Source organism: Mastomys coucha, unplaced genomic scaffold, assembly GCF_008632895.1.
Source record: "Mastomys coucha isolate ucsf_1 unplaced genomic scaffold, UCSF_Mcou_1 pScaffold20, whole genome shotgun sequence".
NCBI classification, from domain to species: domain Eukaryota; kingdom Metazoa; phylum Chordata; class Mammalia; order Rodentia; family Muridae; genus Mastomys; species Mastomys coucha.
Window position 1 is genome coordinate 79,876,316 of NW_022196903.1, and position 22,471 is coordinate 79,898,786.

General features: G+C 45.3%; 1 protein-coding gene across 1 annotated transcript; it reads right to left on the reverse strand.

The window, feature by feature from the left end:
* Window positions 1-5,187: 5,187 nt before the first annotated feature.
* Window positions 5,188-18,146, reverse strand: Pcyox1 (prenylcysteine oxidase 1). Its single transcript, XM_031382415.1, has 6 exons — window positions 17,962-18,146; window positions 16,920-17,126; window positions 15,456-15,630; window positions 11,145-11,356; window positions 10,698-10,850; window positions 5,188-7,965 (listed from the first exon to the last, which is right to left on the reverse strand). The coding sequence occupies exons 1-6, from the start codon at window positions 18,071-18,073 to the stop codon at window positions 7,307-7,309; spliced, it is 1,518 nt and encodes a 505-aa protein (XP_031238275.1). The 5' UTR covers window positions 18,074-18,146; the 3' UTR covers window positions 5,188-7,306.
* Between the last annotated feature and the right edge of the window lie 4,325 nt (window positions 18,147-22,471).

The following is a 22,471-nucleotide window of genomic DNA, read 5'->3' on the forward strand; positions in this document are numbered from 1 at the left end:
CTCCTTCTTCTCCTTCTTCTCCTTCTCCTTCTCCTCCTTCTCCTCCTCCTCCTCCTCCTCCTTCTCCTCCTCCTCCTCCTCCTCCTCCTCCTCCTCTTCCTCCTCCTCCTCCTCCTTCTTCTTCTCTACCACCTCCTCCAATTCCTCCTTCATTTTTGAGGGGAGGTCACAGGGTTGGGGTAGGTAGACCTGGGAGGACGGAGAAGTGAGTATGATGGATACATGGTGTGAAATTCCAAAATAATCAATAAAAATATTATGTTGGAAAAAATACATCAGATGTTTGATGAGAGGTCATTTCTGTTTCGTTTTGTTTGTTTTTGAGACAGGGTTTCATTATGTGACTGTACCCAGCCTAGAACTCAAAGGAATCCACCTGCCTCTGCTTCTGAGTGCTGAGATTTTTGTTGTTGTTGTTGTTGTTGTTTGTTTGTTTGTTTGTTTTGATTTTTTGAGACAGGGTTTCTCTGTGTAGCCCTGGCTGTCCTGGAACTCACTCTGTAGACCAGGCTGGCCTCGAACTCAGAAATCTGTCTGCCTCTTCCTCCCAAGTGCTGGGATTAAAGGCATGCACCACACCTGGCTCAGGTTGATCTTTTTATATATTTTATTTTTTATGTATATAGGTATTTTTGTACATCTCTGTACTATATGCATGTCTGGGCCAACATTGGATCCCCTGAAACATGTACAGATAGTTGTGAGCCATCATGGAGTTGCTGGGAATCAAGCTTGGGTCTTCTGGAAAAGTAGCCAGTCTTATAACTACTGAGCATTCTCTCCAACCCTGCTGAAATCTTAAGACAGTCAACGAGTGGACACAAGTTTCTTCTTATGCTTGCCATCACTTGTCAGTCAAATTAGCCATGAGACTAGACCATATCTCAATGACCCTTTAGGCTAAGTGGTTCTCAACCTGTGCATCACAACCCCTCTGGAGATCAAATGACCTTTACACAGGGGTCATTTACCAGATATCCTATACATATCAGATATTTACATTATGATTTTTAAAGATTTATTTTATTTTATGTATATGAGTACACTGGAGCTGTACAGATGACTGTGAGCCACTGTGTGGTTGCTGGGGTTTGAACTGAGGACCTTCAGAAGAGCAGTCAGTTCCCTTAACCACTGAGCCATCTCTCCAGCCCCTTACATTATGATTTATAACAGTATCAAAATTACAGTTATAAAGTAGCAACAAAAAATAATTTTATGGTTAGGGGGTCCTCACAACATAAGGAACTATATTAAAAGGTCACAGCGTTGGGAAAGATTGAGAACCACTGCTTCAGGCCCTTCAGGACCAAGCTGCCCTGCTCTCAGTGGTGCTTCAAAGCCATCATGTCTTGGACATACCTACAGGGCCACAAGGGGTTCCTGTCAACGACGGGCATGCAGATGCAACTAGAACCCTAAAAGGACAGACATCTGACATAAGGGAAAGCCTCTGAGAAATGGTTTGTATGGGTCAGCCGTAGGGCTGGCTTTCCTAGTTACCACCTCTCTGGGGGCTGCTCCACTGCACACCTCTTCTTTCCAGACTTTTCTTACTTACCCTTCTGGTAATTCCTTACTGGAATCTTCCAGATCACAGGCCATTAGGCTCCAGGTGGTGCTGTCTCAGAGATGTCAACTGTCACCAACAGCACCAAGCTTGCTTCCTACCACCAATGACCTCTCAGCCTCCATCATAGTCCAGCCTTCAATCTCTCTTGATAACAACTCTCTCCCCACTACAAAATGCCCGCAGAATGCCTTCTAGTTCCCCAACCCTATGACAGATCACTAAGACTGACAAGGGTTCCTCCATGCCTCTGTTCAGAAGCTCCACATTAGCTTCGTCCCTTGTCAAAGATTTGGTTGCTGATCTGTGAGGGAGTAGCGTGGGGCAGAGCAAGATGGGAGTTGAGCAAAAATTCTCACACTAGAACAATCAGACCACTGGTTCAAGCCTGACCCCAGTGACCTGTGATGTTTATACACATTCAGAGTCTAACTCCTAATGACCCATGGCCAAGTTCCCTACATGAACAAGCTCAAAAAAGACCTGATACTTGTTATGGTCTGACCCCCCCAGAATAGCTGAAGTCACTGCGTTTTATGTTTGTCAGTTATCTCATATTGTTGCTGTAACATGCCTGCCAGTTGCTGACACAGAGAAGTGACTTGGCTCAAGAACATGCTGACCACGTACCCTGTTTTGTTCTGTGTGTTTTGAATGAGATCTGCTAATCTTAAGAAATTCCACAAAGCTTTACGTAGGACCCATCAAATCAAAAGTCAATATGAACTGTTCTGTCTAAAATGGCTGGAGTCAGCGCTGACCACCAGGTAGCCCCTCCTGCACTTATGAGCTCACTGTGGTTTTTGTGGCTGACACTGAAGAATGCTACTAATAAGCCCAAAAATATGATTATAATACTCATGCTCTGTTATCTCAATGTTCTGAAACTCCCCTGTTCACCACCCATCCAACACCCACTTACCTTACTCAGAACCAATCTGATCAAAGATTAGCTGATAATACTTTGCCTAGGAAGCCAACTGCTCCCCTCCTTGCCCTTTAAACTTTTGAACCTGGTTTTTCCTATAAAAGGGTCTACCCTGAGAGCAGACTAGCACTGCAGTTAGGCTCCTGAGTCCTTTTTGCGGTGCTGGACTTCCAGAACTGTGTGTGTGCGTTCAATGAACTACTCTTGCTAAACTGAGATCAGTGTTTGTTTGGTTTGTTTGGTGATTTCTGAGCCCCAACAATACTGTAAGGTGTAGTACTGAAAAGATAAAGCCTGGATAGACGGCTCAGTGGTAAAGAGCACTGGCTGCTCTTCCAGACGATTCAGGTTTGGTTCCTAGCACCCAGATGATGGTTCACAATCATCCATACTCCAGTTCCTGGTGATCTGATGCTTTCCCCACCTCTGCAGGGAGCAAGCAACAGGCACCTACATGGTGCACACAAAAACATATACACATAAAATAATAAACATTTTTTTAAAAAGACGAAGCCCAGCCTGGCAGTGGTGGCACACGCCTTTAATCCCAGCACTTGGGAGGCAGAGGCAGTAGGATTTCTGAGTTTGAGGCCATTGCTGTTAATTTCTTACTGTGCCAAAGTTATGAATTTACACTTTATCACAGGTATATTGTATGTGTGGAAAATAGAACATGTAGGGCTTACCACTTCCCAGTTCCGGTGCCCACTGGGGTCATGAACCACCCCCCTCAGATGAGGAGCCACTGTACCAATCCATTGTACTAATCCACGATGAGAGTGTTATATTTCTGAGAGTGTTGTATTTTTGACAAACCACATTCCTTAACACCACAACAGGAAAAAACACAAATATCTCTGAACAAGTTAGAAAAAAGCCAACTTTCTGATTAAACTATACATTTAATTTGTCACCATATCAAATAGATCAGGGTGAGTTCCAAGACAGTCAGGGCTATACAGAAAAAACCTGTCTTGAAAAAACCAAAAACCAAAAACCAAAAACCAAAAACCAAACCAACCAACCAACCAAACAAACAAACAAAACAAACAAAAAGACAAAACCCATCAAACTGTCCTGAGAGACCTCCTTCTTTGGAGGGCTAATTTGTGAATTTCCTCTCTGTATCTCTGCCTCCTCTTGAAGTGTATTTAACTCTTCTCTGCCTCTGGTCAGTACCTTTACTCCCACACTTTTGGCTTATCCCTGTAGCTCCAGGCAGAACAAGCAAGTCAGAGTCCAGAGTGAACAAGCTGGACCCAGGGCCACAAACTCACCTGCTTTGGTGCCTGAGGCAGCTCCAATTGCCAAGCTACTATAAAGCTTGGGGTGAGGGGACACCTGAGAGTAAGGGCAAGAAGCTGTCCTGTAACAACCCAAAGATCAGTCTCTCTCTGAGCCCTCACTAACCCCCCCCCCCATAGCTGTCCTTCCAGCTTCAGACATTCCCCATGACACCAGCCAACAGGTCTTCCACCCAGCATCTGTACTGAGACTGCCCCGGGAATTTTCTGGCCCAGTCTCTACAACACAAGCTATGCCTACTGGAAAGGAGAAAGGAAAAGGTTGTCAGTCTTTATCATCTTTCCTTGTTGAATTATGAGCATGCTCAGTAGGTTATATCTTTTTTTTTTTTCAAACAGGGACTCACACTTAAAGAGGTATTTATTTATTTATTTATTTAATTCTACTACTATTATTTAGACAAGGTCTCAGTGTGTTACCCTGGCTGACCTGAAATTCACTATGTAGACCAGTCTAGCCTTGCACTCAGAGATCCACCTGCCTCTATATTGAACTCAAAGAGATTTGCCTACCTCTGTCTCCCAAGTGCTGGGATTAAAGGCATGTGGCACCACACCTGGCTAAAGATTTTTCTTAATATTTATTTATTTATTTATTTATTTATTTATTTATTATATGTAAGTACACTGTAGCTATCTTCAGACACCCCAGAAGAAGGGGTCAGATCTCATTGTGGATGGTTGTAAGCCATCATGTGGTTGCTGGGATTTAAACTCATGACCTTCAGAAGAGCAGTCAGCACTCTTAACCGCTGAGCCATCTCTCCAGCCCCTGAATTTTTTTTTTAAATTGACATGAATGTGTACTTTGCCTGCAGCTCTAAACCATCGAGACCACTCTCCAGCCCTATTTTAAATTTTAAAATACAGCAAAATTTTAAATTACAAACCTAAATATATCCCATTGCAAACCAAGTCCACAAATGGTAGGAATTCAGTCATCCCCTGTGTCCCTGCATCTGCAGCAGCCTGCCCTTAGGTGGTGCTGCTTTGGCTGATCTGAAAATACTCAATGGAAAATACCAGAAAGAGCTGGTGTGTATGAGGGCACATACCTTTAATCCCAGGACCCAGGAGGCAGAAGCAGGCTGTCTTTATGACTTTGAGGCCAGCCAAGGCTACATAGTGAGGCCCTGTCTTACAGAGAAAGAAAGAAAGAAAGAAAGAGAGAGAGAGAGAGAGAGAGAGAGAGAGAAAGTAAGTGCCAGGCAGTGGTGGTACACACCTTTAATCCCAGTACTTGAGAGGCAGAGACAGGTGGATTTCTGAGTTCGAGGCAAGCCTGGTCTGGTCTACAGAGTGAGTTCTAGGACAGCCAGAGCTACACAGAGAAACCCTGTCTTGGAAAAACCAAAAAAAAAAAAGAAAGAAAGAAAGACCAGAAATAAGTTGTAAGTTTTAATAGACTTCCAATTGTTATAATTCTTCTATTTTATAATTATTGTTGTTAATCTCTTACTGTGCCAAATTTATAAATTTACACTTTATCACAGGTATATCGTACATGTGGAAAACAGAACATGTAGGGCTCACCATTTACCAGTTCCGGTGCCCACTGGGGTCATGAACCACGCCCCTCAGATGAGGAGCCACTGTACCAATCCACTGTACCAATCCTCTAGAGTGTTATATTTCTGAGAGTGTTGAATTTTTGACAAACCACATTCCTTAACACATCAGGAAAAAACACAAATATCTCGTTCAAGTTAGAAAAAAGCCAACCTTCTGATTAAACTATAAATTTAATTTCTGTCACCATATCAAATATATCATGCTGCTTTCTCCACACATTATTAATTCCCACAGCTAGAGCAGGGAAAAATAATTTTAAGAATCATGTTTTCTAGACCACTTTATTGAAGCAATGCTATAATCTGGTGAAGAGCTGGTTTTTATTCCTTGAGATAGGGTGTTGCCACAGCCCAGGCTGGCCTTGAACTCTTGACCCTCTTGCTTTGTCACAAAAGCACAGATAACAGGCATATACCCACCAAAGCAGGCAAAATTCCTTTTTTTGTCTTAATACTAGTGGCTATGACAGTCACTGGAGACCTCTGAGCTGTGGACTAAACACTGATTTCTTGAGCTTGTCTACATATGTGAAACCTGACTCCCACGTGCAGCTTCAACTGAGAACCACTGTCTTAAGATTTCTGCAATGGCCCCTCACTGCGCATGCTCAGCATCTGATGTGCTTCCCTCTGAACTCAAGTGGCCATGAAGACCTGGTTCTAAGGCCAACTGCTCTGGGCTCCCTCAGGCTGTCTCTGCTCTAGTGCCCATTCCCATGGAGACCAAAGCTGAGTAACCACGGAGCAGCCAGTCACCTCTGGCACTGGTCTGCTGTGGTTATGGTTTGTGTTGCTTAGCACTTTTAAGGCACTCAAAGCTCTCTACAGATAGTTTAGCCCTGACCCCCAGGACTTGCTCACCCTTGGCTGCATGGGAGGAACTTGAACTTGACAAAGCTATAGAGCCAAGACCCCATCTTCAACCTAAGAAATTCCATTCTCTGGATGTCGGTCCTGAAGCTCTTGAGGCTGGCAATGTAGCTCAGTGGTAGAGCATTTGTCTGGGATACTCAGGGTCCTGGGTTCAATCCCCATAGTATAGAAAAACAGACCTCCTCACATGAGGGCCTCATATTACAATGCCAGTTTCTCAATTTAGCAGCTTATATATTTGGTTCCCAATCACAGGATATCTCTGTTTCTATCTCTGAATCTATCCCTGATAAAGCCAAGACAGAAGCAATCAAAAGTTACATTCTTACATCATGACTTCAGGCTTGAGAACGGCCAGGAACTGGGAAACATCTGTATCCCAGCACACAGGAGGCTGAGACAGGAGGATTGGTGTGATTTAAAGACCAGCCTAGGCTACATAATGAGTTCCAGCCTGGGATGCAGACTAAGACCTAGTTGTAACATCCCCCAAAAAAGAAAAGAGAGAGAAAAAGATTACAGACAGTCTAAACAAACCCAGGCCCACACCAGCCCACTGACCCCAACCCAGGTGTTTCTCGAGTTCCAGGTGACTCTTAAAACCAGACAAGCCTGGGAAACACGCCAATATTTCTCCAAACAGTTAACAGCCAGGCCTAATGTGGAGTCCCAGGCCCTCCAGAGTCTGAGGCAGGATGATTCCACCTGGACAACTTAGTGAGACCCAGTCTCAAAAGAAAAACTACAAAAGAGGGCTAGGGATGTAGCTCAGCTCAGTAGTAGAGCGCTTGCCCAGCATGCACAGGGCCTCGGGTTCAATCCTCCTGCACCTCCCCCAAAACCCGAGAGTGAAGACATTCAGACTAAAGAACAAGTTCTCCGAGGGGCAGGAACGTTGTGTTTTCTCATGACCCACATGAGGAGTGCTGGGAAAGATTGGAAATCCTCTCTGCTGACTCAGCCCTCGGAGAGCAGCGTGCTCTGGGGAGGGGCAGTGCTCAGTTAGAGCTCTGTCTCAGTCCTTGGAGGGCAGGATCCTCTGGGGAGGGGCAGTGCTCAGTTACAGCTCCGTCTTAAGCTTTTCATACAGGTCGTCCTGATCAATCATGTCCTCATTGCCGTTCCAGCGGTGGTAGGCAAGGAGAGCTGCGTTGTAGCCGGCAATGGCGCTCATCTCCATGCAACTGGCGGCAAACTCGATACCATTGAGGTAATAGAGCCGGTCGTGGAGGATGATGGAGGGACACTTCTGAGGAGGCTCATAGTGAGGGTAGGACAGCCACGGCTTCCGCACAGCATAATCGTAGGACAGGAAGAGCTTTGAGATTTGTTCTTTGGTGAGGATGTCCCTGGAGAAGGTCTTCCACACATGCATGCCATCCACCGCCGGTGGGGGGCCCTCCTTCTGTCTTACAGAGGCCACAATGGACAGGCTGTTAATGAACATATCTGAGTCATCAGTGACAAGAACTGCAGAGAGGCCAAACTGATCTTTGGGTCTGGAGGTGAAGAGAGTGGAATTGAGTTCTCCTTTGATGAAAGTCGTCACCAGGTGTTGATATGGGTCATTGAATTCCTCGATGGGTGGATCAAAATTCAGGAAAGTTATGTCGGACATCTTCCGGTTCAATGGAGCAGCCACGAGAACAATGTCGTAGAAGTCAGAATGGGTCTCCGATCCTGTTTTATATACCACTTCATACATCTTTGTGGGGTTTCCTAGAGGGCATGGGAAAGCATTCGGTTCTTAGTGCTTCTAACACTCAATTTCAGGCCTTCTACAAATAATTCTGTAGCATTTTTGGTCTTCTTTGTGGGCATGTATAAGTGTGTGTTTGTATTTGGAGGCCAGAGGCTAGCCTCAAGTCTCATCCCAGGAACTGTGTATCTTGGGTTCTGTCTTTCTCTTTTTTTAAGGTTGATTTATTTGAACTGGAGAGAGATGGCTCAGCAGTTAAGAACACTGACTGCTCTTCTAGAGGTTCCGAGTTCAATTCCCAGAAACCACATGGTGGCTCACAACCATCTGTAATGGGATCTGATGCCCTCTTCTGTTGTGTCAGAAGACAACTACAATGTGTACTCTTTTTGTTTGTTTGTTTGTGTTTTTCAACACAGGGTTTCTCTGTGTAGCCCTGGCTGTCCTGGAATTCTTTCTGTAGACCAGGCTGGCCTAGAACTCAGAAATCCACCTGCCTCTGCCTCCCAAGTGCTGGGATTAAAGGCGTGTGCCACCACTGCCTAGCTGTGTGTACTCTTGTGTTTCTTTTTTTTTTTTTTTTAAAGATTTATTTATTTATGTGTGAGTACACTGTAGCTGTTTTCAGACACTCCAGAAGAGGGCATCAGATCTCGTTACGGATGGTTATGAGCCACATGTGGTTGCTGGGATTTGAACTTAGGACCTTCGGAAGAGCAGTCAGTCCTCTTAACCACTGAGCCATCTCTCCAGCCCTGTGTGTACTCTTATAAATAAAATAAATAGTAAAAAAAAAGGATTTATTATTATTATTTATAGAAATGTTTTTCACAGCCAGCCTGGTCTACAGAGTGAGTTCCAGGACAGCCAGAGCTACACAGAGAAACTTTGTCTCAGAAAACCAAAAAAAAAAAAAAAAATAAAGAAAGAAAAGAAATGTTTGTCCATGTGTATGTCTGTACCAAGTACATGTCTGCTACCTGTGGAGGCCAGCAGAGGGCATCAGATCCTCTGGAACTGAAGTTGCAGGCCACTGTGCTGTGCCATGAGGTGCTGGGAACCGAACTTAACATTCTTTCAACAAGTGCTCTTAACATTGAGTCACCTTGTTTATCTCTCACTGTAGCTCACCAATTAGGCTTAGCTGGCTACCAGTGAGCCCCAAGGATTCTCCTGCATCCACACCCCACCCTGCCACCCAACTTCTACCACAATCACAAGCACTTAACAAATGCCCAGCTTTGTATGTGGATGCTGGGATCAAAGGCAAATTCCCATGCTTGTATGGCGAGCCCTTTACTGAGAAGGCTCTCATCTTCCCTGCCCTGTCTGTGTTGTTGAGACAATGCCTCATGTTGCCCAGGCTGCCTTCAAACTTGCTACGTTGCCAAAGATAACCTTCAACTTTGGATTCTCCTGCCTACACTTCCGGAGTATTGGGATTAGAAGGTCTGTGCCATCACCTAATTTCTGCGGTGCTGGAGATCCCAAACCCATGGCTTCATGCATGGTAGGAAAGTGTTCTGCCAACTAAGATATACACCCAGCCTATGATGTGTGTGTGTGTGTGTGTGTGTGTGTGTGTGTGTGTGTGTGTGTGTGCAGACACAGGTATATATGCACAGCTATATATGTACGTGTATGCACCTGGGTATATAGACAAAGGTGAGAGGAGAGCATGGAGTGTCCTGTTCTATTGCTTTTTGCCTTATTCCCAGCATTACTTGTCTAAACAATTTACAGTACTGGGATTCCAGGCATACACAAGGGACATCTAGCTCTTTTTAAAGCATGGGTACTAAGGATTTGAACCCAGGACCTCATGTTTGTGCAGCAAGTGCTTTTACTAACTGAGCTATCTCCCCAGGCCAAGAAATCTTTTCTTCTGGCATCTTTCACAAAATTCCCAAACAGTGGAACTTCACACTGCTCATGCAGAAATGTTCCCAGCTGTGCTAAAGGGCATGATCATGGCTCATGGGATATGGAAAAAAACCTCATCCTCAAAGGGAATTTTCCACGTTTTGTTCTTACTGAATAGAAGCTATGAAAAGTTATAGAATTGTGGGACTTGAGTTCAAATCCTCACTACTCATGCAAAAAGCTATGGGTCTTTTTGGTTTGGTTTGGTATTTTGTTTGTTTGTTTGTTTATTTTGTTTGTTTCAAGACAAGGTCTCTCTGTGAAGCCCTGGCTGTCCTGGAACTCACTCTGTAGACCAGGCTGGCCTCAAACTCAGAAATCTGCCTGCCTCTGCCTCCCAAGTGCTGGGATTAAAGGCGTGTGCCACCAGTGCCCGCCTTGGTTTGGTTTTGGTGGCGAGATCTTTAATGCCAATATTCAGGAGGCAGAGGCAAGTGGATTTCTGTGAGTTCAAGGCCAACCTAGTCTACATAGTGAGTTCCACGACAGCCAGAGTTACTTTAAATAGAAAAGCCCTATCTTTAAAAAAAACAGGGGGTGGGGAGTGGGGGGCTGGCTCAGTGGTTAAGAGCACTGGATGTTTTAGCAAGCCTAGATTGGATTTCCAGCATCTATATGGTGGTTCATAACCATCTGTAACTCCAGTTCCAAAGTATCTGATGCCCTCTTCTGGCCTCTGAGGGTACTACATGCCCTCAGATATACAATGTGCACACCTGCACACATGAAATAAGTTTTGAAAAACTCGTGTGTGTATGCATGTGATATTTTCTCCTTAAGCTTTTTTTTTTTTTTCAGGAATAACGGAAAAATCAAAGTTCAGCCTCACCTGTCTGTTTGGTCCTTGTCTTCTCCTCTATTGATATTACGGAGCCAGATATAAGATTGCTGCTAGAGGCCTGAAGGAGCCCTGAGCAAACAATTTTATTACCACCTTCCACTGCCCAAAGGTTGGAATCAGCAGCCGTCAATGACACCGCCCCTGTCAGGAGGGAGCAAAACCATGCTTTAATTCTGTCTGGGTCAGGTAAGTCTCTCTCTCCTGACCACTTAGCTATTCTGCCCCAAATGCCTCCAGACACTGTCAGATGACCCTCAGGGGCAAAGGTCTTGCTCAGGTGAAAGCCACTGGAACTAACAGAAGCACAGGACCCTCTACTACTAACAACTCACAGACAGAAATAAACTATGTCAGTAAAAATGCCCAAGACACTAAGAAACCAGATTTCCCACCAGTGGCTATGGCTATCCCTGATTTCTTCCAATTCTGGCTTACCCACAAAGGCATTGAGGTCTGTGCTTTGGCCAAAATTGACCTTCATGACAGGAGCTATCATCTCGTTGAGGAACGTCTCAGAGAAGCCTGCTTTCTTCAGGTTTTCACGGAGAGTTTGGTTAAGCAGTCTGACATAGTCATCCCCTCCAATGGCATGCATCAACTTTTCTACACTGCTGAAGGCATAGTCATGGGACTGGTAACGATAGATCCTTGCAGAAAAGAGAAATGGCCACTTTAAAAAAGTTAAATGCCACTCAGGACATGGAGCTACAAACAGCATCAGAAGAATGAAACTGATACCTGGCTTTGCAAATTGTAGGACACGCTGGGATACACAGTAAAATTCTATTTAATAATAATTATTATTATTATTATTATTTATATTATTTATAATATTATAATATATGTTATTATATTTTTGCAGAGGACTTGGGTTCTTGTTTTGTTCTGAGATGGAGTTTCTCTGTATAGTCCTGGCTGTTCTAGAACTCCCTCTGTAGACCAGGCTGGCCTCAAATGCAGAGGTCTGCCTGCCTCTGCCTCCCAAGTGCTAGGATTAAAGGTTTGTGCCACCACTGCCTGATTTAGGACTAGGTTCTATTCTTAGCACCCACATGGCAGCTCACAATCATCTGTAACTCTTTTTCCAAGAGATCTGATACCCTCTTCTGCCCTCTTCAGACACTAGGCATGCATGTGATCATGGACATACATACAGACTAAGCACACACAATTTTTTTTTTTAAATCATGAATTGACTTCGTTTCATTTTGCTGAATTCCTACCCGTCGGGTGAGGCACAGCTCAATCTTAGCCCTCTGCCCTCCCCTCTGCCTTCCACCTCAAGACATCTGTGCTCTTAAATACACTCAATGGGACATTTTCAAAGAGATGTGCATGTTTTGGGGATATAGCTCAGCTGACAGAGTACTCACCTAGCAAACACAAAATCCTGGGACTGACAGCATCCCCCCCTCCCGCCCCCAGTATCACATAAAACTGGGCATGGCAGTGCACACCTGTAATCCCAGCACTCGGAAGACGTGCAGACAGGACAGTCAGAAGTTCATAGTCATCCTCAGCTACACAGCAGGCTCAAGATCAGCCTGGGCTAATGCAAGGAATACACCTTGTTCTTATTCTTCATTCTTTATTCTATCAGCACCAGGCTCAATCTTCTCCACCTGCCCCTCCCACTACCAAACACCCTCCATGTTAACCATGACAAAGCTGCCTCCTCCCTCCAGCGGGAAGCTTGTGGATCTTCCTAAAGTCTTTCCTCACTCCATTCCCAGTCCCATGATCAAGGACAGAATTTACACTCAGACTAGTAAAACGAATAACCAAACTACCTGCCTTGGTTTTATTCTTTAAAATAAATTATTTTTAGTACCCTCAAGCCCCAACAAGTTCATCTTTGTTTTTCTTTTTCTATTTATAACATTAATACCCAAAATAGTATTTCTCACTTACAAGTCTAGAATACTTAATCTGACATTAAAAGAAGGAAATGGGTATGGCAGGATGGTTCAGCAAGTAAAAAGCACTTTGCCTCATGACTTGATGATTTAATGCCCAAAGCCCATTGTGGAAAGAGAACAGACTCCTGAAAGCTGCCCTCTGGTCTCCACATGCATGCTGGGCACAAGTATACGCACACTCCCATCAACTGCAGCAAACAGCAATACTAAAATAAAATTTAAAAAAGAAAAAATACTTTTTTTACACTGGGGCTCAAGCTATATCTCTAGCATGACAAGCTCCCCAACTCCTGACTTGGGGTTCATTGGGAGTGTTGACACCAAGTCTCAAGCAGCTCACAATGACCTCAAGCTCACTAGCTATCCTTGAACTCATGATGCTCCTCCCTCTGTGCCCAAGCCCTGTGGTTACAGGAATGAGCCACAACTAACTTCCCAGCCTGTTTTTACTTCTTCTTAGCTGTCCAGGTTGACCTTGACCTCGCTGTTGACCACATCACTTTATGATGACATCCTTAGGCCTCAGCCACCAAAGGATCCAGGATTACAGGCCTGTGCTACTAGACTCAGCATGAGTAATACATTTTCTTTCTTTTCTTTTTTTTAAGACAAGGTCTCACTATGCAGCTCTTGCTGGCCCGGAATTCACTAAGTAGAACAGGCTAGCTCTGAATTCATAAAGACCTGCCTGCTTCTGACTCCCAAGTGCTGGGGTTAAGTGCTGGGAGTGGGCCACCATACCCAGCTTGTTAGGTTGTTATTTTTTGTTTGTTTTTGGAGAGAGTTTCACTATGCAGCCTTTGCTGACCTGGAACTCACTATATAAACAAGACTGGCCTCAAATTCATAGATAAACCTTTGTTTTTAATTACAGATAAAGAAAACTTGCAAAGAAATACATAAATAGGGGGCTGGTGAGATGGCTCAGTGGGGAAGAGCACTGACTGTTCTTCAGAAGGTCATGAGTTCAAATCCCAGCAACCACATGGTGGCTCACAACCACCCATAATGAGATCTGACGCCCTCTTCTGGTGCGTCTGAAGACAGCTACAGTGTACTTACATATAATAAATAAATAAATCTTTGAAAAAAAAAAAAAAAAGAAAGAAAGAAATACATAAATAAACAAAATTTAAGCAACAACAACAAAACCTCTAGAGAGATGGTTCAATGGGTAAGAGCACTTGTTGCTCTTGCAGAGAACCAGGGTTTGGTTTCCAGGACCTACGTGGTGGTTCACAACCATCCATAACTCCAGCTCCATGGAATCACACTCCCTCTTTGAACTCTAAGGTGTCATGCACATGAGGTATATATATACATGCAGGCAAAACATTCATATATATAACATAAATAAATCTTTCAAAATTATAAAGAAAGAAAAACCAAAACTGGCTATATCGGGTAGCTCATGCCTATAATCCCAGCATTCAGGAGGAGGCTGGCCAGCCTGAGATTCAAAATGCCTGTAATTTCAGTTATAAGTGATCTGATGCCCTCTTCGGGCCTCTGGCGGCTCCTACACACACTTGTGCAAATATACACACATGGCCTCACACACATACACATATATTAAAAAAAAAAAAAAATTTACAAAAAGACCTCACTTTAGGTTCAGTGGAAATGGCTCAGTAGCTAACAGTGTCGACTATGAAAGTCTAGAGACCTAAGCTCACTCCCCTGTGTGTGCGCATGTGCACACAAACTCACTCAGACACACACCCCAAAAGATAGAGAAGTGATTGAGGAAAACACTGTATGCTGACTCCTGTGTGCACACACATACACAGAGGAAAATGTATGTATACATATACAGAGAAGTGCACACACACCAAAACCTAAAGCCAAACTTCTCCAGTTTGCATTTCCTCTAAGCTCTGGTGCTCAGGATCTCATTCACCAGTACAAGGCAGACACTTGAGAGTGAGACCCCAGTCAGCCCGGGTGGGAACTCCAGCTTTAGCATTTTCTAGGTGGGTGGCCTTCCACACTTAAAGCCTGAACATCTCCATCTTCCACATGTGCAGAAAGCAGCCAACAGCACTGGCTCCAGAGCCAACTGCCATGAGAAGTCATGCTTTGCTGTGGGAAGCCCTGCTGTGCTCTCGGAGATTCTCAAACCGAAACTACAAGCTGACAGCTAGTCTCTGCGCGCTGGGGGGTTGGAGCCCATGCAAATGACTCGAGAACCAGATACCTGTTTCTTTCGAAGCCGTGATTCTTTGATCTTTCTTCCCCTTCCTGGATTCCTTTGTATCCATACTGAGCTTTGATGTCTTATTATCACCTAAATGCCAATTGCTTACCTGTGATGCCTTTGAGTATAAATCCTCTCCCGTCCTTAAGTAAAGTGCACCTTGATGAGAAATGTCTCTTGGTGTGTGTGTCCTTTTCTCTGCTTTCCCCATACTGTAGGTCTCCCACATTCCCGGTTCGTGGAAACCCACGCTAGTAGGAAGCTGCTGGACGGCATCCTACACTTTGCTGCTGATGTTCAAACTCAACTTCCCAATCGTGCTTTGCCAGCGTTTCTTTAGTGTTGCCAGACACTCTTAGATTCTATATAAAGTCAACACCTTAAACGAGATGGTCAGGCATGCCTGGCAAGTGTTCTACCACTGAGCCACATCTCAGCCCTTGCAAAGTACAATTGAGAAGCAAACACGTACGACGTGGTCAGCTCCCAAATGGAACGATGATCTGTACATTTTCTGCGAAAACATTCTGCCTAACTAGGCGGTGATTAGGTAGAACTGGTGCAGGAAACTGACATTGGAGTGCTCCCCAGGCCGATAGAGCTTACGTCCACCAAACTCTGGATAGTTACCTCATGAACTTGTCTAGCAGGTCTTCTACCCACATGTGCATTCTCAGGGACTGAAACCCATAGCGCCACACCAGCTTAATCATGTTGATTATAAACCAGCTGCTCTCCTCAAACACCAGAGACTTTCCATTGTACACTCCCACCAGGCCACCTGAAGCGGGAACACTGGAGAGACCTGCACAAAACAGAGGAAGGGGCTCAAGACATGGCTCCATGGTTAAGGGTCCTTGCTGCTCTTGTAGAGGACCTGGGTTCAGTTCTGGGCACCCACGTCAGGCTGTAACTCTTGCATGGATATACCCCGCCCCCACACACAGATACACAAGTTAACAAATAAAATAAATCTTAAAATGATACAAAACAAGACAAAACTAGAGGAAAGATAGGCCAGTGATTTCTACATTGGCCCAGTGAAAAGGGAATTTGGGAGACCTATTAGGGACTTTCTGGACTGTGTGACTTAGGGGCCATTCCCAGGTCTCAGGAGACACATTAGAGTTCTATATTTAGAACAGTGGGAACACAGTACTGACTGCTTGATCCACAAGCTGACACGGTAGGAGATGGGTCAGAAGATCTCATACATGTAGCAAATTAAATCCACTCATCTTAGACACAGAGAAGGAAGCATCTGCCAGGGTTGAGAAGGGCAGCGGGGGAGTAAGAGGTCTCCCATTCTACTCAAACCATACTCTGCAAAACTGGGAAACTCAGGTAAATGGGGAAAGGCCAGAGTTACACAATATTCCCTAAGAGAAGGCTTGCAGAGGCCTGCCAGACTTCCCCGGAACATGCCCTGCTCCTTGGCTGACAACGTATCAGTCATGTGTCCCTGTGAGTACATGTCTGAATGACTTCAAGCCAAGTGTTGGGAGCTCATGGACCTCATTTTCTCAGCAGCAGAGTGAGCTAAGGTTTCTGCTAGCTCAACACACTCTGATGTCTCAACCCAAAGCTGGGGTGTTTAAGAGCTGACAGCAGGGGGCTAGCAAGATGGCTCAGCCCCAGATGGATTGCTGCCAAGCCTGACCACCTGAGTTCAATTCCTGAGACCCACACAATAGAAGGAAAAGAATTGACTGGAACAGTTGCCCTCTGACCTCCATACACACCCTGTCGCACTCAGACCAACACCCCCACCCCACAGTTATACAAAATAAATAGCTAAAATATAGCTTTTTAAAATTAAAAAAAAAATTATTTTTAAAGCGTTGACAGCAACAGCCACCCTCACTCCACCCCATGGCTGTAATTCCAGAGAGCTGATGCCACACAGATAGCTAGAGTCTCATTACAGGAGAGTGGCTCAAAGCTAAGCTGGGACCAACGGCTAAACCCCACAGCAAGAGAAACAGTCTCACCCATTTCTCTGTAAAAGACAGGCAGAAACATCAGTTCTCTGTGTTAGGAAAACACCTGTGGTCAGTCACACATAAAGCTGCTTAGTGCTATGAAATCACATACCCAGCTCTTTGACAAATCGCTTCATGTGCAAATTTAGGGGGTGAATGACTGAACCCCCTGCCTCGTAGTCATGACCTTGCACCTTCAAAGTGGCCAATCGGCCCCCGACCTCTTCTCTTTCAAACACGTCAATCTTCACGTCCTTCCCAAATTTCTTCCTTAGATAATAGGCCGAGGAAGTACCACCGATTCCAGCTCCGACTATTGCTACACGAAGGGGAAAAGAGGAAAAGAGGAACCGTTTGTTTCCCCTCTTAGCAATGTGGCTTTTGTTTTTGAAAAGCCATTAACCAATAATAGCCATTACTCAAGACTAAAACTAACAACTTGGGGAAACCTGAGGGCAGGGTTCTCTCTAAAGACCTACTCCCTGAATCTAGACAGGTGCTATAGATGAAGTTACGAACTGACAGTAACTTCAAAAGACGCCCAAAGATCCTCACAGGTCTTTGTGGAGGCACCACCGGACCCACAGATCCTCCGGTGCCCAATTCCTGGGGAAGTATGAATGGGCTCCTCCTGCACGCATTTTAAATAAAGTAGCCGCCATCTTCGCTCAGCTTTGTTCTTTGTCTCTCTAAGGCCCCAACACCGTGAATGATCCCGAAAGACACAGCTTCAGATGGGGACAGACACCCAGGAATGAAAACCCGAGGCAACCAAAGCCAAGAAGAGACCGGGTTCTCCGGCTAGCTGCAGCAGTTGCAGCCTCCTTAGCAGAGCGCAGGTGCGGGGAGGCGGTCCCAGCCCTTCTCCGGGGAGGGGATCTGGAGGTGGGGGAGACAGACTGGTCCCTGTGCAGTGTCTGCGTGCCTCAATCTGCCGGACAGACAGACTTAGCTCCAGGGACAGCTAGAGGCGGGCTCCCGAGGGCCTCCCAGGCTGGAGCTGCACGGATACCGAGTCCCTGGCTAGCACTCGCCTCCAGTGGCACCGCTCCAGACTCGGGAGCGCACGGCCCTGTCCTAGGGACCCCGATCTCCACCCAGTCGCGGGAAGACCAGCCTAGGCAACGCCGTGCCTCCGTATCCCCGGCACCTACCGATCTTGTCCGGCGGGGCCCGGGGCTCGGCGCTCGCCAGACTGCCCAGACCATATAGCAGCAGCCCTAGCCCAAACAGCGAGCCCACTAGTGCAGCGGCGAAGCGCCCCATGGCTTCCCGCAGCTGCAGACTGACCGCGGGTCCGCCAGCAGACCCTGCTCTACGCGTCTGCGCGCGTTCGCCCCGCCCAGGCCCCGCCCAGAACCCACGGTCACGCCCACTCGCCCCACCCAGGTCCTTTGCTCCGCAGGCTCGCCGACCTTGTGAACCTAACCCTGGTCCGCTGTGTCCTCCCGAAGTCCACTCTGGTCTCGGAAAACCCACATCCAATGCGCAGGTTGAGGTCCACCTCAGCTCTCCTTTCCCGCCTCTCCTGAAGATGCATCCTTCACAAGTGCCCTCTACAGTCCCCCAAATCGTGTGCTTGCAGAGAATGCACGTGGCCGATCTCAGTCTAAAGCAGGCAAACCAGCCGCAAACATTTATGAAGTGAGCACTTTGTTCCAGGGACTGCGCTGCGTGATAAGAAAAAGAAGAGAGATGGGGTATTGTGAAATAAGGGGAGCAAAACACGGGACCCACGTCCGTACGAATAAAATTAGAACACCAAAGGGCCTATCACATAAGGTCTGTTTCCAAGTTGAAGACAATTGAGAAGACACAAATTCAAGAAATGCTGTCCACCTACCTCCAATTGCCTAAAAATAAAACACTAGGTGTGTATGGCGGTGTCGGGGTGCTAGAGACATGGCTCAGTAGTTAAGAGCACTTCCTGCTATTTATTCCACCAGACCTTCTTCTGGCACACTTGTAAGCATAACAAAAATTTTAAACACTGGAGAGATGACTCAGTGGCTAAGAGTGCTACTGACTTCTGTGTTTCTGAGGCTTACAACTGCCTGTACCAGCAGTGCCAAGGAACTGTCACCCTCTTTTGACCTTCCAGGGCACCAGAACACACACAAACACATAAATAAAAATAAACATACACTCAAAGGCAAAGGGATCTTTCCTCCCTTCTCTACCTGAGGAATGTGGGCTTATCACCAAAGGCAATATTAGACATCTTAAGTAAAATTCCTAGGAAGTCGTTAGCTACCAAACTGGGTGGATGTCAAATCCAAGGGGAATCCACATCAGAAGTTGCATGCTACTGAAGTGAAACTAAATTTTCTGGTTGACCTTTATAGGAAAGGGAGCTGGTGATATGTCTCTGTTAGCAGATCAGATAACATGCCCCCTATGCTTCAACCTTCCCAACGAAGTAACTTCGAAAGCAGTCAGTTCTGTGTTCCCAGCCTCTGCTTTCCTCTACCCTGGGCAGTCTAGAGAGCCAGGATTCTCCTCCAGATGTGGGAAGAGATGTGCTTTGTTATTGAACAAAGTGTTCCCACTTCTAGCCAGCTGAGACCTGTTGATATCTTATAGTTTTGGTTTTTCCACAGATTTTTGTTTTTAAAACAGAATCTCAAGTAACCCTTTATACCTCCTGTGTGCTGGGATTTGACAAACTTTCATCCGCCAGAAAGTCACAAGCTTGACCCTGAAGGCCTTTCTCTTGCCTTTATTTGCCTTCTCTCCGTTCCAGCTTTAGGTACTCAAACTCTTCTTCTCCATCTTATGCCTTGTCATGTTTCTAAAAACAGACTCTTCTGGGCTGGAGAGATGGCTCAGTGGTTAAGAGCACTGAGTGCTCTTCCAGAGGTCCTGAGTTCAAATCCCAACAACCACATGGTGGCTCTCATCTGTAATGAGATCTGATGTCCTCTTCTGGTGTGTCTGAGGACAGCTACAATGTAGTTACATATAATAAATAAATCTTAAAGATTCTAACTTTAAAAAAAAGCAAAACTGGCTATTCTTTGAAGGCATCTTGTATCCCAAGCCAGCTTCTGGAGAGCCATTCACTCCCGGGAACAGCTTTCAATTTTCTGTTTGTTTTTCTCTTATGTATTGAGACAGGGTGCCTGCCTCTTGCCTCTTGAATGCCAAGATTAAAGGGCTATGCCACCATTTGGGCTATTTTTCTCTTGTTGACATGGTTTTGTTACAGGGGTCTGTCCTAAACAAGGAATCATAAAAATGAAGACGAATTATGCTTTTTCCTCTGCCCTAAACTGATGTCATACCATAAAAGACACACACACACACACACACACACACACACACACACACACACACACACAGAGCTGGGTGGTGGTGGCGGTGGTGGCACACGCCTTTAATCCCAGCACTTGGGAGGCAGAGGCAGGCAGATTTCTGAGTTCGAGGCCAACCTGGTCTACAGAGTGAGTTCCAGGACAGCCAGGGCTACACACAGAAAACCTGTCTTGAAAAACCAATTAAAAAAAAAAAAAAAAGACACACACACAGTGTGCACCCAGAATGGGTACTGAGATGGTTCACTCTGTAAAATGCTAGGTTTGCAAGCATGAGAATCTGAGTTCAGATCTCCAGAGCCCATGCAAAAATCTGGATTTGGAAGCATGTGACTCTAATCCCAATACTGGGAGACAGGATGCTCCCCAGGGCTTGCTGGCCAGGCCAACTAACCTAATTGGCAAGCTCCCAGTTTAGTGGGAGACCCTGTCTCTAAGGTAAAAGCTGGCTAATCAGGGCAGAGGTGGCTCATACCTTTAGTCCCAGCACCTGGGAGACAGAAACGAGCATATCTGAGCTTGAAACTAACCTGCTCTGTCGGAACACAGACCAGGAATGGAGAATTCTGAGTACAGATGAGAACACTTCAAGCAAACAAGACCTTGTGACCTCAGTTTCTTCAAAACATGGAATTGTTCTGGGAATGTGTTTTCATGCTCCTTCCAGATGCAGCAGATAGGAATGAGTTTATGTCAATTACTCAGTATTTCTTGTTGTTGTTCAATTAAATGTTTAAACTAGCCTTTCCATTCCTCAATGGAAAAACATGTTTTTGCCACACGTGGCTCTTCCTTGTGATTATATACAATTTGAATTCATGTGAACTTTACTCATGTGATTTTTTTTTCTTTTTCTTTTTTCTTTTGTTTGTTTTGGTTTTTTGAGACAGGGTTTCTCTATCCTGGAACTCACTCTGTAGATCAGGCTGGCCTCGAACTCAGAAATCCGCCTGCCTCTGCCTCCCAAGTGCTGAAATAAAAGGCATGTGCCACCACTGCCCGGCATGATTTTTTTTCTTAGTCATATAAATTGTTGATGTTCCAAATAAAGTTGGCTATTGCATAAGACTTTAGTCTGCCTTGTTTATCAGTTCCAGTCTCCCAGGTTCTACCATGTCTCGATGGGTGACACTGGTCTACAGAATGTGTTGTTCCAGGACATCTAGTGCTACATAGAGAAGCCTTGTTTAAAACAAGCCAAAAGATAGATAGATGATAGATAGATAGATAGATAGATAGATAGATAGATAGACAGACAGACAAGTTGAAGATGCATTTGAGGAAGATACTCAATGTTGACTTCTGTGATAAAAGCTATAGGCTCTAACATGATCCCATTTTCTCTTGCCTACCCCAAAACAAACACTTAAGAAACAATTTATGAACATAAAGAACAGTATTAATGGAAGGAAACTGAGTTGGATACAAAGTAAGGTTGAACTTGGGGCTAACACGACTGTTCAGCCAGTAAGGGTGCTTGTGGTTCAAGCCTGGTGACCAGAGTTCTATATCCTGGACCCACATAAAGACTGGAGAGAACCAACCACCTCCACATGTACACTGTGGACTGTATCAGGACAGGCCTCATTGAGTCTGTAATATTTGGGCAAAAGCTGATAGGAAGTGAGGGTGCAGGGCTGTGTAGGTAATTGGGGGAAAAGCAAAGAGAAAGAATGTGTGGCATGTTCGACAGGTTGGTGGACCAGTTCCAGAATGCAGGGGTGGAAGTGCTTAAGGACCAAAATGCAAGAGCTGCACCTAGGAGCACAGAACTCGGATTGTCTACTCACTGCCAAGGAAACAGAGCTAAAAGCTACAGCTTTCGCTTCATTTTCCAAAGCGCATTATGGCACAGGAGTTCAGTGCATTAAATGCAAATAAGCCCTTGGTAAATATTTGCTTTTTGATTAGAATTGGTCCTGTTACTGACCTTGAGCCTAGTGTCATATTTGGAAACCGACTTCTACAACCAAAGCGATGTGAAAGAATATACAGGAAGTTCCGTGGGAGGCAGCTGAGGTGCTCTGCAAAGTGGGAGCCAAGGTATTTCCATTCTGTACCCTGGTCCTTTCAGAAGAACAATCCAGATGATAGACTGAAACACACACACACACACACACACACACACACACACAGAAAGAGACAGGTGAGGCGGTGCACCTCTGTAATCACAGGACTTGGAAGGTCAAAAGTTCAATCGAGCCTGTTTTATGTAAGAACCTGTTTTTAAAAATAATAACAGGGTCAGGCAGTGGTGGTATATATGCCTTTAATCCCAGCACTTGGAAGGCAGAGATAGGCGGATTTCTAGTTCAAGGCCAGCCTGGGCTACACAGAAAAACCCTGTTTC

What these genes read in the sequence shown, in the direction of transcription:
- Pcyox1 (XM_031382415.1), bottom strand. Translation starts at nt 18,073, where the DNA reads ATGGGGCGCTTCGCCGCTGCACTAGTGGGCTCGCTGTTTGGGCTAGGG. An exon ending in GGCCCCGCCGGACAAGATCG is followed by an intron (nt 17,127 to 17,961) that starts GTAGGTGCCGGG and finishes CCCTTCGTGTAG; the next exon opens with CAATAGTCGGAGCTGGAATC. An exon ending in AGACCTCAATGCCTTTGTGG is followed by an intron (nt 10,851 to 11,144) that starts GTAAGCCAGAAT and finishes CCCTCCTGACAG; the next exon opens with GGGCGGTGTCATTGACGGCT.